Raw genomic sequence first — 17,327 nt, forward strand, 5'->3', positions numbered from 1 at the left:
CTTCGTTTAAAGATGCTATGTCAGATTTTTGGCCCCAAACATTAAAAAGTAGATTTTTTTGAGTGAATGGTTATTCAAAGAGTATCACCCGCTCTAACGAAAAAAAATTTAACTTTTACTTTTAATGGTCAGGAACCATGACAAAAATTTAAAACGTTTCTTATAAAACACATAAGAATTGGTCACGTGATATATTGTCGGGATCCCGACAAAAACTAATTTTGAGCACTTTATTTCACTGCTACTAATAATTGGCGGACTTTTTCGAGCAATGGCTCAAATGAAAGCTTGTAACCTTCTCGACCCCCATCAAAATACCTATTGAATTTTAAATCAAAATTTTGGGGTCAAATCGGCCAAAAATCTGACATAGCATCTTTAATCACAAGATGGTTTAATTGGCCCTTTTCTCCGAAGACCTGAGGTGCCTCTTGCTGCCTTCTTAAATCCACTAAACCAGCCATCTGAACCCCTTTCGTCAGGGTTGAAGCGTCTGCTACACCTACATATATCACGGTTATAGACGACCTCAACGCCATCAGCCTACAATATGATCAGGCTGTTCAAGCTGACCAGGATCGGCCTGGATGGCACAAACCAATTTCTAACATTGCAAAAACCAATGGCCACAATGTGATGAGCTGAGCCGAGTAGCATCATAATCCATTATGCTTGTGGCCGCTAAAAGGGTAAAGTAAAGTTGACTCAACATTTAATGGTATTTCCAGCTTAGTATAAACTTTTTTTTTTTTAACCAATGATGGAGAGAAAATGAGACAAAGTATTACCGGTCGTTCATCGTTGTTCTCATACATGAATCGTTGAGATCTTCTAACAACGGATGCATCTGAACCAGGAAACACCACACACCACTTCTTACTTTCCTCATTGTAGAAAACAGCTCCTCTGAAGGGGAAGAGAAAAAATAGCAACATTGGAGATTAAACACTGCGTTGCCGTGCGATAAAGGCCCTCGCCTTCGGCTCGGTCCTTTATCACACGGCAACGCCCCTGCCGGTTTTAAACGGCCGTTAAAGAACTCGTCGCTACCCTTTTATTCCCTTAATCAATTAGATTTGAACAATTCTCTGCAGCCCTGATACTCCATTCTTGAAAGGAAAGAAAGGCAGGGAAAAAACACTGAGTTGACTGGAACACAGAATGGTTTGTCGTGGTCAAGCGGGTAAGAGCACCGGACTCAAGCTCTGGTGTTTCTGATTAGCAGAGTGTGGGTTTGAGTCCCAGTCGGGGCACCTGTGTCCTTAGGCAAGTCACTTAACCATGATGCTTTGTCCTTCGGATGGAACAAAAAGCTGTTGGGCCTGTGTGTTAAACGCACGTTAAAAAAACCCATTGCGCTTACAGAAAAGAGAAGGGGTTTGCCCTGGTTTGATTGGCAGCATATTGCGCCACAGCTCCTTGTAAACCATTAACTGGTGCGATGTAAAAGAAGTAGGTCTTATAATTCAAAAGTTGTCCCACATACCTTGCAAGAAAATAAGTGTTGAAGCGCCTTGAGCATCACTGAGTGATGGATGAGCGCTTTGTAAGAAGCCATTATTATTATCACTAGTGTGCTTTGAATGTTTCTCACCTCTTTTCTAGTTTGGGTGTGTACTTTGGCAAGGGTTTCCAATCAAACTTTTTGCGTAGCTTGGGTAGTTCGTCACTGTGGGCAATGCCGTGAATGGCGGACTGATACGTTGTGAAGTGACCTGCAGAACCCTGAGAAGGAGGTGAACAGACAGAAAATGACACTTCTGTTACTTATGTCAGGATTGTCAAATGTATCGCTTTGACTATAAATAATGTCTACTTAGGGAATAAAAGAATGACAAGATCTTAAACGGCCATTTAAAACCAGATCAGGCCTTTATCGCCAGCCACGACCATGAAAGGTTTTAAAGCTCCGTTTAAGAACGAGTCACTTCTGTTTTATTCCCATTCATAAAAGCCCTTTTGTTAAAAAAAGTGAAACAAAATTAAAATCATAGACAATCTGATCGTAGCGAATTTTTCATAAACTTCAAAATTATGTTTGGTACACGTTGGTTGTTTGTATACACATGAGTAATAATAGATTCTGCACTGGTACTAAAAGCTATATTATTGCGTTCTGAATAAGTAAATTTGCGTACATGATCTTGCGCGCCAAGCACATAAAGCCAGCCGATTTAAGAGGACTAGTCGTGTTTATATCACCTGTTTAAACACCCCCATGTGACATGCTCTCGACCACATCAGAATGGATAAACAATCCAGGGTTTTTATGAACAATAATTTCTTCCAATGTAGCAGTAGTTATGTATGGTGTTTTTCTCTTTTATCAAGAAGTTGTACTGCTTTATATTTGCAGACAACGATGGCTGCAGTTTCAGCCTCAGTAGTCTTTAAGTTTTTGAGAAAAAAGGAAAAATCACAGAGCAATGTTTTCAGGAGAGTTTTTGTTAATCTAGTGTACATGCTAAATTACTTTTCGTCTCACTCAACAAAAATAATTTTGTGATTTTTCTCGAACTACTTTTATTCATTTCTCAAAAACTACAGCACCTCCGCAGGTAATATTTTTAGGGAAGTTTCATGTAAATCTGTGGACATTTGTGTTTTGTGTCGTACAAAAAGTACCCAAACCTTTTAACGCAAGCAATTTGGTCATCAATTTGTTTTGTTCTGCTTTTCTTGTGTTTATAGACGATGTGACCTCTGACGTCACTCGAAAACATGATTCGCACGCATACCGCCGGGCAAAACCTTTGTGTTTTGGCAGCCAGCTAAAAAGTGTATGCAATCTTACCATGACTACGCGTCTTTTTGCCCAGCGAAACATGACGTATACAGTGTTTTGTCAACAGAGGGCGGTTTGAATGTAAACATAGGTCACATCGTCTATATATCTCTTTTTTGTCGGAGAAGGTTCAAAACAAAGAGTTTACTTTACCTCAGGTCCTGACTGAAGAGCGACGAAACTCTCTACTGTATTCAAAATGCCTATAAATCAGAAAGTAAAGAATATTTTAATAAAATTTGACAAATATTTGCTAATTGTGTGGAAATCCGAGGGAAAAGGAAACCAAGCAACCAGTAAAGACCAATTATGCTCAATTTGAACTGCTTCTAGGAGAGCTCTGTTTATTAACTGTGAGCAAAAAATTTTTTTTTCAAGATTTTGTTTCATAAATTTAAAATCCTGATGATTCCCATTAATGGCCTCAAATGGTCATTGAATTTGCAAAGGAACAACACCCTTGTTGCATTATTTTGCATGCTTTCAGATGCATAATAATTTAGGCTTCAACTGAAGTATTTTATTATTTGAGTTAGAAATTACAAAGATTCTCGAAAACTTCATTATTTCAGAGGGAGCTGTTTCTCACAAAGTTTGATACTATCAACAGCTGTCCATTGCTTGTTACCAAGTAAGTTTTTATGCTAACAATTATTTTGAGTAATTATCAATAGTGTCCAGTGCCTTTAAGATTATTGTGATGATGGCTTCAGGTGAATAAGGTAAGTGTCAGATACTTTGTACCTTTCTAAAGAAAGGTAAACACGGTGTAAGCGTGGGGTAAACACGATGTAAGCGTGGGGTAAACACGGTGTAAGCTTGGGGTAAACACGGTGTAAGCATGGGGTAAACACGGTGTTAAACACGGTGTAAGCTTGGGGTAAACACGGTGTAAGCGCGGGGTAAACACGGTGTAAGCGTGGGGTAAACACGGTTTAAGCGTGGGGTAAACACGGTGTAAGCATGGGGTAAAGACATACCTGGGAATTTCTTCTTGGTGAAGACCACTCCCATGTCAGCTGGGATGCTGTCGAATCCACAAGAACCAACAATGATAACGTTGCTCTCTTTGGCCTTTGCATCGTAGTTCAGATGAATTCCCTCCAGAAACTGAAATGGATTGGCCAATTAATCAATCAATCAGTCAATCTATCTATCCATCAGTCAATCTATCTATCAATCAATCTATCAATCAATCAATCAATCAATCAGTCAATCTATCTATCCATCAGTCAATCTATCTATCAATCAATCAATCAATCAATCAATCAATCTATCTATCAATCAATGTTTTAGACATTGGTCCTGTGTGTTGTGTAACACACATAAAAGAACCCAGTGCACTTATTGAAAAGAGTAAGGGTTTGCTTAGGTGTTCCTGGTTTGATTGGCAGCATTGCATCACAGCACCTTGTAAACCAAGGTGCTATGTAAAGGAGTAGGTCTGATAATTTAAACGCAGTCCCAAATGAATTATCTTGCAGGATACTGTATGTTAAAGCGCCTCACTGACTGACGAATATGTGGCTATATAAAAAGCCACTATTATTGTTATAATTAGTTGCTGTTTTAGCGCCAAATATGGTGGAGTGTCGTGGCCGACAGATAAGAGCAGCAAACTCAAGCGCTGGTGTTTTGTTCCACATAGTGTGGGTATGAATCCCGGTTGTGACACTTGTGTCCCTGAGCAAGACACTTTACTATTGTTTCTTTCAACCCAGAGATAAATGGGAGGGCAGAGGTGGTTAGCTTGTTATCCATATAGATCACAGGTACTGCCCCTTACTAGGCATTCTACGCAAACAAGGACCTGTTGGCGTTACAGTATTCTGAAGTTACCTGTATTTATTATTATGATATATTCTGGAAATGAAACCATGGATGCCTCATTTAGGTGAACTTTAATACCTTTAGCTAACAAACCTGAGGAAACCTGTAAACAAGGGTACTTGCTACATGTACATGTATGCGAACCAGGAACACAACAGGTTGAACCCCTACTCTTCCACGATAAAGTGTTCTGGGTTCTTTTACATTCACTACTATCCTTGTACAATAGCAATTATGGTAAATGTATCTTGCTCAAGCGCAAAAGTGTCACTACTGGAACTCAAACCTAATAAGTACACTCTGCTGGTCAGAAACACCAGGGCCCAATTTCATAGTGCTGCTTAAAGCCATTGGACACTTTCGGTACAGAAAAAAAAGAAAAAGTTCACAGATTTACAAATAACCTACAGGGTTTACAGAAGATAATGATGAAAGACTTCTCTTGAAATATTATTCCATGAAATGCTTTACTTTTTGAGAAAACATTAAAACAATATCAATTCTCGATATCAGGAATTACGGATTTATTTTAAACACATGTCATGACTCGGCGAAATGTGCGGAAACAAGGGTGGGTTTTCCGGTTATTTTCTCCCGACTCCGATGACCGATTGAGCCTAAATTTACACAGGTTTGTTATTTTATATAGAAATTGTAATACACGAAGTGTGTGTCTTGGACAATACTGTTTACCGTATTTCCATTTCATAGCGATGCTTACCGTAAGCACATAAAAAGGCATGCTAACCTTCCGGTGCTTACTGCATGAAAATAAATGACATCACAATGCAAATCCATGGTGACATATATGTTTGGATAGCTTATGGGCTCAACTTTCATTTGACACTAAACAAAACCGAAAATAATTCATGCTTGGGTGAGCATTGCTCACTTTTGTAAAGGGTATGAAAATTAGGTTGCGCAGTAATTAGGCTTCCAATTTGTAACAGGTACAGTGTATGTCCTTTGGAGCTTACAAAATTCAATCCAAGAGGTCGGCTACTTATTCTTCAATCCAAGATGTCGGCTACTTATTCTTCAGGTCAATGGGTAACCTGAAGAATAAGTAGCCAACATCTGTGAAATTCCTTTTTTTCAACAAACCGTATTTGCAAATAATAAATTTACATAATCCCCATCTGGTTATTAAGTAAATCAATGAGATGTTCAACTAATCTTCCAATAACTGAAATGTGGGTGAATGTTTTTATTCAAAGTCGCATGTAAAAAATAACAGTTTGCAACATGGAAACTGCAACATGTACCATCACCCCATCCTGACTCCCATGAACACACCACCAAGTCTACCAGGGAAAGTTACAATGCTGCAATACAAAAATGCAATTCCTGTTCACTCATGCAGTTTGGTTTAATAAACCATAAAATTCACTCAGCAAACCCATACTGGTTGCAATAGACCGATTGCGCTACCAATGTTTACATGTGATCACGTGACCTATAGTGGGTATAGAAAAACACAGCTGCACAGTAAAGACATGGGAAGACTCGTACCGATGGACCATAATTGGCTGTATTTTCAAGAAATAATTACACTTATATAACTAAAAACGGAGCCCTTTTTATAAAGTTGAATATTGTGACAACGATTTAAATCACATTTGCTGTTTGATGTTCCCAGTATTCTACTACAAAAGAGGTTTCTTTTGAGAATAAAACCACACTTTCCGTGCACAAACACATGACATCGTGTGAAAATTCTCTTGAAATTTCCTATTTGGTGGAACTGTGTTTACCCATACTGGCATTGTTCAGCCACCGGTAAGGTCTTATGTTACAAACTCCAGAATATTCTTCAGTGATTTCGAGAATTTAGTCCTTTTTTGAGCCAAAAATTGCAACAGTAATCATGTCTTTTAACGCACGTTTATATGCAGTACGCTGTGTTTGTTTACAATACCCACTATAGGTCACGTGATGCACGGAGCGCAATTGGGCTATTCATCATGAATTTATCATATCACACTCAATTTTGTAAGCTCCAAAGGACCTACCTCTCACAAATTGGATGGCTAATTCCTGCGCAACCTAATTTTCATACCCTTTAAAAAGTGAGCAGTGCCCACCCAGGCATGAATTATTTTCAGACTTTTTTGTGTCATACATGTATGAAAGTTGAGTCCATACAATAAGCTATCCATACATAAACCTTTTCCACCAGAATTAGCCATTTCAAAAGTGTCACTGTATCTAATCTTTTTTTGAGACACCCTGTAAGGTGCTACACAATTGGGTCTCAGAATTCATCAATAACCTACCTTTCTGTAAATTGTATACATACTAAGTGCCTTGAGTAGCTTGTTGGTAGATACGTACGCTGTATAAGACTTTGTATTATTATTATTATTATTATAACCCCTGGGGCCAATTTCATAGAGCTGCTTAAGCAAAAAATGTGCTTAAGCACGAAAATAGCTCGCTTATTTTACACATGTTACTGGCCAAAATTTCATGCCATATACATTGCTTATGACTAGTATTTAGCTGTTGTTTACTTAGCATAACAATTGAGTTGAGTCTTGGCCGGTAATCTGATTTTACTAAGCACTGAATTTTTTGCTTAAGCAAAATTTTGTGCTTAAGCAGCTCTATGAAATTGGGCCCTGGTCATACCAATGTTATAGACTGAGTTTAATAATTACCTGAGGTTCACCACTTATGTCAACATGATGACAGCCATTCTCTACACAAGCCCTGACTACCTGTTCACCATAGAAACGATACTGTGGAGAAAAAACATACATTGGTGTCTTTTAAAAACAATAATAAGAAGATTGTGTCACCGAACAAGGCTTTTTAGTTTGGAGTGAAGGACTTTAAAAACATACATCCTCTACATGTACATCCACTATATAGGCTTTAGCGTTTTTGAGATGGTGGAACCTACAGGAGTGCACTGTTTCATTTGGGCGTTATACAGACAGATTTATCCAAACCTAATACATGTAGTGGCATAGTATTGGGTTCACCATAGCTCAAAATGGCTTATGGAATCATGTATAAAAGCAATCGCACAACATCGGTAAACAGTATTGTCCAAAGGCCCACACTTGGTGTATCACAACTTATATATAAAATAACAAACCTGAGAAAATTTAGGCTCAATCGGCCATCGGAGTCGGAAGAAAATAACGGGAAGACCCATCCTTATTTCCGCACGTTTCGCCATGTCTTGACATGTGTTTAAAATAAGTCTGTTATTCTCAATATCGAGAATTGATAATTGTTTTAATGTTTTCTCAAAAAGTAAAGCATTTCATGGAATAATATTTCAAGGGAAGTATTTCATCATTACCTTCTGTAAACCCTGTAAGTTATTTGTAAATCTGTGAACTTTTAATTTTTGTTCTGTTCAGAAAGTGTCCAATGGCTTTAAACACAATACAGAAATGCACGCAAAACTTAGGCATTAATGTAGTCACATTTCACTCTATTCTGAAAAAAACCCAGGGAATGTAGCAATAGACAATCGGCACCCTAAAAAAAGATTGACAAAATAGGGAGACCACCAACATAAGGCTACGGTAGATGGCTAGTTCAGTTTGTAGAGCACTGGCCTGTTAACCCAGAGGTTGTTGGTTCAAATCCCACTCTAGTCATGTTTGTCTTTGTCAGAAATGAGCAGGTTTCAAGTCATACTGTATGATAGTTGGGCTGCTAACCTTTTTCATGTAAGCACATTGTGCTAAGCTACTTTTAGTGCTTATTATAAAGCAATTAAATGAAAACAGGCCCTGACAGTGGAACTGCTTATTTTAGATTCTCAATCATTTTACACTGGAACAAAATGTGTCATTCATTAGCATAACACACCTGTATATCACGTACAAGTACTTACAGCTACATGTATGTAAATTATGCATCATGAATGTCATGCTATGTTTTTGTACAGGTACAAGGTACAATGAAATGACATCATTGTCTAGACCATAGACTATCACTTGAATAGATCATTGATTATCAATGCTATCACGCTGAGGAAAAGAAATTTAAATCAACTTGATAACTGAGCTGTCCTTCATAGATTAGATTAATAATATTACATTTTCATTTTGAGTAGTGAAATATTATCTGCATTATATTATCTGCATGAACATTGTAGATTCAAGAAATATATAATTTTTCATATTGTCTAAAAACAAAATCACACAATTTGATGACTAGAAAAAAAAAGATTAGGCCTATTGCCTTTTTTGCCATATAATTTGCATGTGACTGTTCTTTGTGCTTTGATCGTGGCTCAGTGCAGAACATTATTGACAACTTGCGTACATGTTTTTGATTTTGAAACGGCTTCATCTATGAAAATTCATTCAGAGAGAAAAAAATAAGAAAAAAAAGGTGCTTTTATCGCAAATCGGGCAATGCAACTTAAAATTACTAAACCTTTAATTATTTAACTGTGAACATCTTGATTTACTATTTTTATTTTTTATTTTTTTTTAAATAGGACTAAATAGATCCGCCCCCAAAATTATAATACAAATTATACAAAAATAACAGCTGAATTTCTGGGGGGAAAAATACATTTCAACCTTTTTGTCTCATATTCATTATTGTACATTTTGTATTGTGAACAGGGGTGGATTTCACAAAGAGAGAATAGTCATATCTCGAGTTAGGAAGAGTTACTCGTCCTAAGTTAGGACTAGCTGTACGTTTTTGATATCTCTTAGGACTAGTCCTAACTCTTTGTGAAATCGACCCCAGGTATTTTGTATCAAACGTGAAACATGGCGGCAACTTGTAAAATTATTTCAGTGAAACATTTGACACATCTTGTACGCATCTTTACATTCCAAGATAGAATTTTGTGTCGGTCAAAATGTTACAGTCAAGGTTGTTTTGATTAATATTATTGAAAGTCAAGAATGAACCAAAACATCCCCATAAGAAAATGTAGAGACCCATTTTTGTTGTCATAATGATGTCATCAGATGTTTTGGATGTTGACAACTGTAGCACTGGATATGTATTGAATACAGTGGCATTTTACAACATTTTAACAAAAGGTAAAGGGACTTGTAAATTTTTCCCACTCACATGTGGAGGCTATCTGTTGGGTACACAATGAGTACACAGTGAACAACAAAATCATTTTTGTAAATTTCTCTTGCTGTTTCAGGCCTGTATGCTTCATTTTTGGTGCGCAAAGTCATTTTCTCCTTGGTAAAGGGCACCCTATGAGGAAATTGTGAATTTCCTTTGGAGCATATCAAGGGCACCAAGGCAATGACCAGGGGACATGGAGGTAATTGACTGCATTGCTCTGTGAAGTATTGTAGTGATCTACCCTAAACCAACTGCAAAGCGTGAGCTAATTACTAAGCGCGAGCGTGCGCGCGGTTGGTTTGGAATTAAGAATATTGTGATTTAGAAGATAATTAATAACAAGGTTTGGAATAAAGAAAAGGAATGTAAGAAGAAGAGTTTAGTTTGAGCTAGACTGGAGAACAGGAGGGTTCGAGAAGAGAACTCTTAATAAAATCATTTATCGTGACATCAACTTACTTTCGAGTTCAATGTTCAATTCAATGTCAACTTCAAGTTCAAGCCCTCCTGATTAACTTACTGGGTCATTCCGTGTCAAATCAACCAGTGGTCCCCAGGTGACCCCCTCAGATTTTGATGAAACTTCATCAGAATGATTGGATGTGGCGCAAACGAACACATGCAAAAAAGCTAAGTCATACTCCATGTCGTTTTTGAGATATGACCCATTGAAATTTGGTCAAGGCGGCCATTTTGTGCGCGCGCGAGACGCAAATTGTGGTTTTTGTGATAATTGCCGACTTTGAAAACTCATAACTTAGATTTTGCACCAGGTAGAGAGCTCAAACTTGGTATTCCATCTTACTTTTTGCCAAATTTCATGAGTCTGCACTCAATTTAAATGTATCTCCTTTAATTTTCTAGTTATGGTCACCCAAAGTAGGCACTTTAATCAGCCGAAAATGTTTTTTGTGATAAATGGGGTCACCCTGTGCCCGCATGAGGGGTCAAATAAAACCTATATTCCCTAGTTATTATCTATGGGTGCATGTCTTTACCCATAAGCAATTATAAGCTCACCAATGCATTCATTCAGAAATAGCATGGACCCAAAGTTGGTTCCAGCCAGAAAAAGGTCAAAAAGACCCCGCCCGTCTTGACCCCGGTTGACCCCGCGATCAATTAAAACGTTTTTTGAAATTGATACCAGTTGTAGATATATATTATATCTACTTATACACCAATTTTCAGCTTTGGCACTCAACTCCTTTATGGTGTGGTGGCAATTTGAATATTATATGTTTTGGGCACATTTTAATGTAATATCATACAGAATACATATACATGTACATTCATGTACACATGTACAATACATGGTAATATATGTTTGAAGCTTGTGTAACTGTTTTTTTTTTTGGCTAGCAAAAAAGTAAGTTTATTTGTACTATTGTTTTTAGAAATGGGTTGATGATGCATGTTTTCAACTGCAATAAATAATTTAAGGCAGGTACCTCAAAGTGCTGCAAAAATCTCCCATAAGACACACAGAATATTGGAACAATACCCCAGTATGGAACCATACCACAGCATTATATACCATGTGGAGTTTCACTTGAAACATGGATCAAACCACACAATACAAATAAAATATGCCAGTACTTAACACTCACTGTCTGTCATATTCTTCTCTGGTTTTTACCCAACCCCAGTCCCCTTTGTTTCCTCATGTTTTATGCTGGTTAAACTTTCCAATCGCATGGTCACCTCATTTGCATAAACACTGGTATTATTACTTCCATACACTACTTTTTTAGAACAATACTTCTCTAATGTGTATCACATGCAAACACTACTTTCTCAAACAAAATTTGTACTTGTGTAACACGCAGACACCACAAATGCCAATGCATTGATGTTACTTTTTGCTAGCCAGAAAAAATAAGCTTCAAACATTTATTACCATGTATTAGATGTGTACATGAATGTACATGTATATGTATTCTGTATGATATTACATTAAAATGTGCCAAAAAACATGTAATATTCAAATTGGCACCACACCACGAAGGAGTTGAGTGCCAAAGCTGAAAATTGGTGTATAAGTAGATATAATATATATCTACAACTGGTATCAATTTCAAAAAATGTTTCAATTGATCGCGGGGTCAACCGGGGTCAAGACGGGCGGGTCTTTTTGACCTTTTTCTGGCTGGAACCAACTTTGGGTCCATGCTATTTCTGAATGAATGCATTTGTGAGCTTTTAATTGCTTATGGGTAAAGACATGCACCCATAGATAATAACTAGGGAATATAGGTTTCATTTGACCCTTCATGTGAGTACAGGGTGACCCCAATTATCACAAAAAACACTTTTGGCTGATTAAAGTGCCTAATTTAGGTGACCATAACTAAAAAAATAAAGGAGATACTCTTAAATTGAGTGCAGATTCATGAAATTTGGCTAGAAGTAAGATGGAATACCAAATTTGAGCTCTCTACCTGGTACAATAACTAAATTATGAGCTTTCAAAGTCGGAAATTATCACAAAAATCACTTTTCGCGTCTCGCGCGAGTACAAAATGGCCGCCTTGACCAAATTTCAATGGGTCATATCTCGAAAACGACATGGAGTATGACTTAGCTTTTTTGTATGTGTTCATTTTTGCCACATCCAATTATTCTGATGAAGTTTCATCAAAATCTGAGGGGGTCACCTGGGAACTTTTCTGAAAATTGGTTGATTTGACACGGAATGACCCTACTACTAGTCTACTCCGCACGTACGCGAGGAAGAAGGACCCAAACCCAATCTACAAAATTACAATATTCTTACTTCCAAACCAACCGCGCGCACGCTCGCGCTTAGTAATTAGCTCACGCTTTGCAGTTGGTTTAGGGTAGATCACTACAGTATCATGCAGCCCCCTGTTCAAAAGAAACATCAAAATTTATTGTTGTACCTCTGTGCAAATTGTGAAGTTTGATTGGTCGAGAACCAATCATGTGCCGTGCAACAAATACGCATGGATCATGGCTAATGATGCGCGCTACGCGTAATGCACAGCGTGCCGGGTAACATGAAAAGTGATGTACACCAGTGCACATCACCTTGATCGATCCCGCCGTTGGTCAATTTCAAGCGCTGTGCGAAACACACGCGGGTTCGATCAACAGGTGCAGAATTGTTTCTTGTTTGAACTGTTCGTCTGCTTATTAAACCATGATTGAACTATATGCATTGCTCCGTTTTAATAATGTTTGAAGATGACAACAGAACTTTGAGAAGAGGAATAACAATGTTGCCAAGGTATAACAAAACAATTGTTGCACGCTGTGACTGGGGTCCATGGGTTTTAAACACCCTCGGTGGCAAATGGCACCCTCGGCTTCGCTTCGGGTGCCATTTTCCCCCTCGTGTGTACAAAACGCAATGGATCCTGTCACAGCGTGCAACAATTGTAAATGTTATTTGACTTCCTAGATGGTTGAACACTCACCGGTCCTACACAGTTGAGCAACACTTTGCCTTGGGCACACATATCATCCATGGATTGGTGATCGTTAACATTAGCAATCAGTACACCCACATCCTTTAAATCTTTACCTGCAGAAACAGAGCCAAATCAAAGATCTAAATTCAATTAAATTCAATTTAATATGACGTTTATTCCATACTCTTTTTGGAAAAATAATTCAATATGAGAAATAGAAAGGTAACAAAATCAAAAGCGCTAGTATACAAAATTATATCAATATAAACCACAAGGGAAACTGACTGGGTAAATTGGTAAATGATTTTTGGGGTATACAAATTTGTTACAAGCCTGGAATTTCATCTTTGAGAGGGCAATGCCATTTTCATTTTGAAAAGGGCACTTCCATTGGAAAATCTTAAAGTCTATGTGAAACTTTAGAAGGGGCACCAAGGCCAAGGCAATGGATGTCATGGCCTCCATGTAATTCAAGGCCTGTTGTTTTAAAGCAAATAATAAACAAAATAACTAGAGCTGCTTGTCCTTGACGTGACTCATGATTTGAACGCAGGCCTGGAACTTCATCTTGGAGAGGGCAAGGCCATTTGTGCTAAGGGCACTTTTTTTACAAAACTTTTAAAGGACAAGACCAGGGCAACAGAAACCGTGGACTGATTGGCCTCTTGTTAAATCCAGACATGTGAACTTGTTCTTGCTTCAGCCAAAATTTTGAAATCAAAATTGCTCATTTTATTTCTACACAAGAATTGTACAGTGTTATGAATGCAATGACAGAAAAAAAGGATAAAACTTGCACTTCAACAAGCCAACTTTTCTTGTAGTGTAGAAACATGCTGATTCTGTATGCAATACAATCATGCAATCATGATACGTGTAATTTACTTTGCATACGTAGGAATATTATCATAGTTTTGCCAAGTATGGCAACTTTGAGCTTGAAAACAAGCAACAAAATACTAGGCCTACACGTATAAATCATTTTTTTTTATATTGTGGAGAAACATATGGAGGAAAGTTTTCAAAGAAATCCATCTCCAGACCACGTGATCCACAAGGTCAAATTCAAGGTCAAAGTAGAGATCAGAAGGTTATCAGCCCTAAACATGTTCCTACAAAAAAAGTAATGGCAGATTTGGAAAGCTTTTGCAAATTTGCCTTTCCAAAGACACCAATTTCAACCAATTATGACCCAATGGTCATTTGAATATCGGCGATCGCGCACATTTCGACCGAAATCAACAAGAAAGAGCGTGCTACACAAAAATATAGCATAATATACATGCAGTCGTCGCACACTGTCAATGCCCCCTCTGCCTACCCACAATGCATTGCAGTTCTGAACCGCGATAAACTTACTTGACTTACTTGACTTACTTGAATCCACCGACGCCATCACACAACTGGGGCGGAGACGGTGGTTCTGGTTACTGGGGCAGACAGCTTAGAAAAGTATATGTAGAGCCCCCCGACGTTCTTTAGGAATTTATCCACATGTCCCTTGAAAATGTTCACACTTGAAGCTTCAATTGCCTTTCGAGGGAGAATGTTCCAGTAGTTGACCACTCTCTGGCTAAACCAGAACTTCCTGAGGTTAAGGTTGGATCTTGATTTGTACAGTTTAAGTTGGTGACCCCTGTGCTGCACGGTTGACAAATCAAAGAAGAGATCAGGGTTCAGGCCCTCAAGGCCCCTGAGTATCTTAAAGGTCTCGATAAGATCTACTCGCAGCCTCCTGCACTCCAGGGTGGTCAATTTCACTTCCCTGAGTCTGTCAACGTAGTCTAGGTGAGATAGACCTCCAATCATTCGCAATGCTCTCTTTTGAACTCTTTCTATTAATGTCCCTTTGAAGATGAGGCCTCCACGCCTGTACACAGTAATCTAGGTGTGGTCTAACCAGTTCTTTGTTCAGTCTGATGATTGTTTTGTCTTTGTTTGTAATGGTTCTGTTGATTAGCCCCAGGGCTCTGTATGCGCTTTTGACTGCCTTCGCACAGTGAGTACTTGCATTTAGTGACTGATGGATGATTACCCCAAGATCTCTTTCTTCACTCACTGTCTGAATTATACTGTCACCAATGGAGTAGTTGTGCTTGATGTTACTATGTTCGAAGTAGAGGCACTTGCATTTGTCGATATTAAATAACATTTGCCAGTCATCAGACCACTGGTAAAGGCGATCGAGGTCGTCCTGAAGAGCGCGAGCATCTGCTGGGGTTTTCACTTTTCTGAAGACTTTGGTGTCGTCAGCAAACTTCAGGACCGAACTCAAGATATCCTGGTCAATGTCGTTGATGTAGATAATGAACAACAACGGGCCAAGAACAGAACCTTGGGGGACACCGCTTTTAACTCCTGACCACTCCGATTGGGCCCCGTTCACCACCACCCTCTGTTGTCTGTCGGACAGCCATGCCTCAATCCAAGCAGCAGTTGAATCACCTATCCCATGTGATCTAAGTTTCGTCAGTAACCTCTGGTGTGGAACTCGATCAAAGGCTTTACTGAAATCGAGGTACACTGCATCAACAGGGTTGCCATCATCAACGGTCTTTGTTACAAGCTCCAGAAAAGTTAGTAAATTGGTCAGGCAGGAACGACCTCTTAAAAACCCGTGCTGTGAATCACTGATCAATCTGTGTGCTGTCAGGTGTTCCATGATGGCATCTCGGAGGATGGTTTCAAACACCTTACTGACCTGTGAGGTTAGACTGATCGGCCTGTAGTTTGCTGCTACACTACGTTTGCCCTTCTTGAAGATGGGGGTGACGTTTGCTCTCCTCCAGTCTAGTGGAACCACTCCTTCTGCCAAGGACTTCTGGAAAATTTGGCTGAGGGGTACAGCTATCGCGCCCGAAGCTTCCCTTAAAACCACAGAATAAATATCATCTACTCCGGGTGCCTTGCCAGGCTTCAACTTCATTAGCACTTTGAGAACGTTCTCCGCTGTCACCTCTACATCTCTGAGCATGTTGTCGTTCGGTCCGCCAAACATCCTCTTGGGATGTGGTATGTTATGTAATTGTTCAAGTGTGAACACAGATGAGAAATAGTCATTTAACACCTTAGCTGTTCTCACGTCGTCTGTAATGACTTCACCATTTTCTTCCATCAGAGGACCCACATGGTCCCTTGTTTTCATGTTGCTTCTCATGATGCCATGTAAACACTTGGGAAAAATATGGGGATAACGGCTAACGCCACAACTTTTTTACTCATTTTTACAAAAAGGGATATCTCATTGAGGTAAATTAGATACTCACTGTTCTATATTATTTCATATCGAATGAAAAAGTGGTGGCACCATGCCAAACGGAAACTTTTCCAAATATGGCTCAGTCTACCTCCATGGTTTGAGTTTGACTTAAGCCAAAAATGTGGGTTCCTCAATAAAAGATTGGCTCAAGTCAAGATGAGCCACTACTACTGGCTCAATTTTGACTAAGGCCGTGTCCGAAAAGACGACTTCGGCTACAGCCACGTCTAGATCAGCGCGCCTACCAGTGTTGAAGAATAGGCAGACGCGCGCGCCCTAGCCGTAGGTGTAGCCAAAGTCGCCCTTTCGGACACAGCCATACAAACTAAATGTGAGCTCATCTCGAGCTAGTTGTGATAAACGTAACCCTCCTGCCGACGGCGAGAGGAGGGTTACGTTATCACAACTAATCTCGAGCCAATCTTTGTTTATTATGAACAAAGAGGAGCCGTCATTTTGGCTTAAACTGAGCTGTTTTTCCCCAGTGCATGTTGGTTGTATTTGTAAATCATTTAACGATTAGGCTAACCTGTGACTTTCTCAGCCTCCTTCAATACCGCTTGAAGTTTGTCCTGGTTTCTACCAGCTATGGCCCACGTCAAGCCCGGCTCTTCATCGCTGACCCTGGCTAACTCTTGCACCACAAACTGACCGGTAAATCCACTTGCACCAAACACGATTAAACCAAAGGCGCGACCATCGCTTGAAGAAGTCACCATTTTGTTGACAATGTGCAGTACGTCATGTGGGTTTACACGCTTGGATCAGTTTGCTTCTATATCAAAAGATAACATGCGTACGATGCATGTATATTGAACAAGAATAGTCTAGGATAGACGGATATTTAGACAGACATAAAAAATCACGTACTCTCCTTTTTGTTTCGATCACACGTTGTCAACATTAGCATATTATTACAGCGCCACCCAGTGACCAAAAATTGTGAAGT

At 39.0% G+C, this 17,327-nt stretch overlaps 1 protein-coding gene across 1 annotated transcript in view; it reads right to left on the minus strand.

Annotated features, from left to right (window-relative positions):
• LOC139944064 (saccharopine dehydrogenase-like oxidoreductase) overlaps positions 1 to 17,252 on the minus strand; it is a 28,512-nt gene extending 11,260 nt beyond the window's left edge. Inside the window, exons 1-7 of the mRNA XM_071941022.1 lie at positions 16,908 to 17,252; positions 13,126 to 13,232; positions 7,276 to 7,356; positions 3,766 to 3,895; positions 2,939 to 2,988; positions 1,595 to 1,725; positions 789 to 906 (exon numbers count right to left, since the gene is read on the minus strand). Coding sequence (XP_071797123.1) covers positions 789 to 906; positions 1,595 to 1,725; positions 2,939 to 2,988; positions 3,766 to 3,895; positions 7,276 to 7,356; positions 13,126 to 13,232; positions 16,908 to 17,097 — 807 coding nt within the window. The 5' untranslated portion in view covers positions 17,098 to 17,252. The remainder of the gene's footprint in view (positions 1 to 788; positions 907 to 1,594; positions 1,726 to 2,938; positions 2,989 to 3,765; positions 3,896 to 7,275; positions 7,357 to 13,125; positions 13,233 to 16,907) is intronic.
• Between the last annotated feature and the right edge of the window lie 75 nt (positions 17,253 to 17,327).

This window comes from Asterias amurensis, chromosome 1, assembly GCF_032118995.1.
Source record: "Asterias amurensis chromosome 1, ASM3211899v1".
Classification (NCBI taxonomy): Eukaryota; Metazoa; Echinodermata; class Asteroidea; order Forcipulatida; family Asteriidae; genus Asterias; species Asterias amurensis.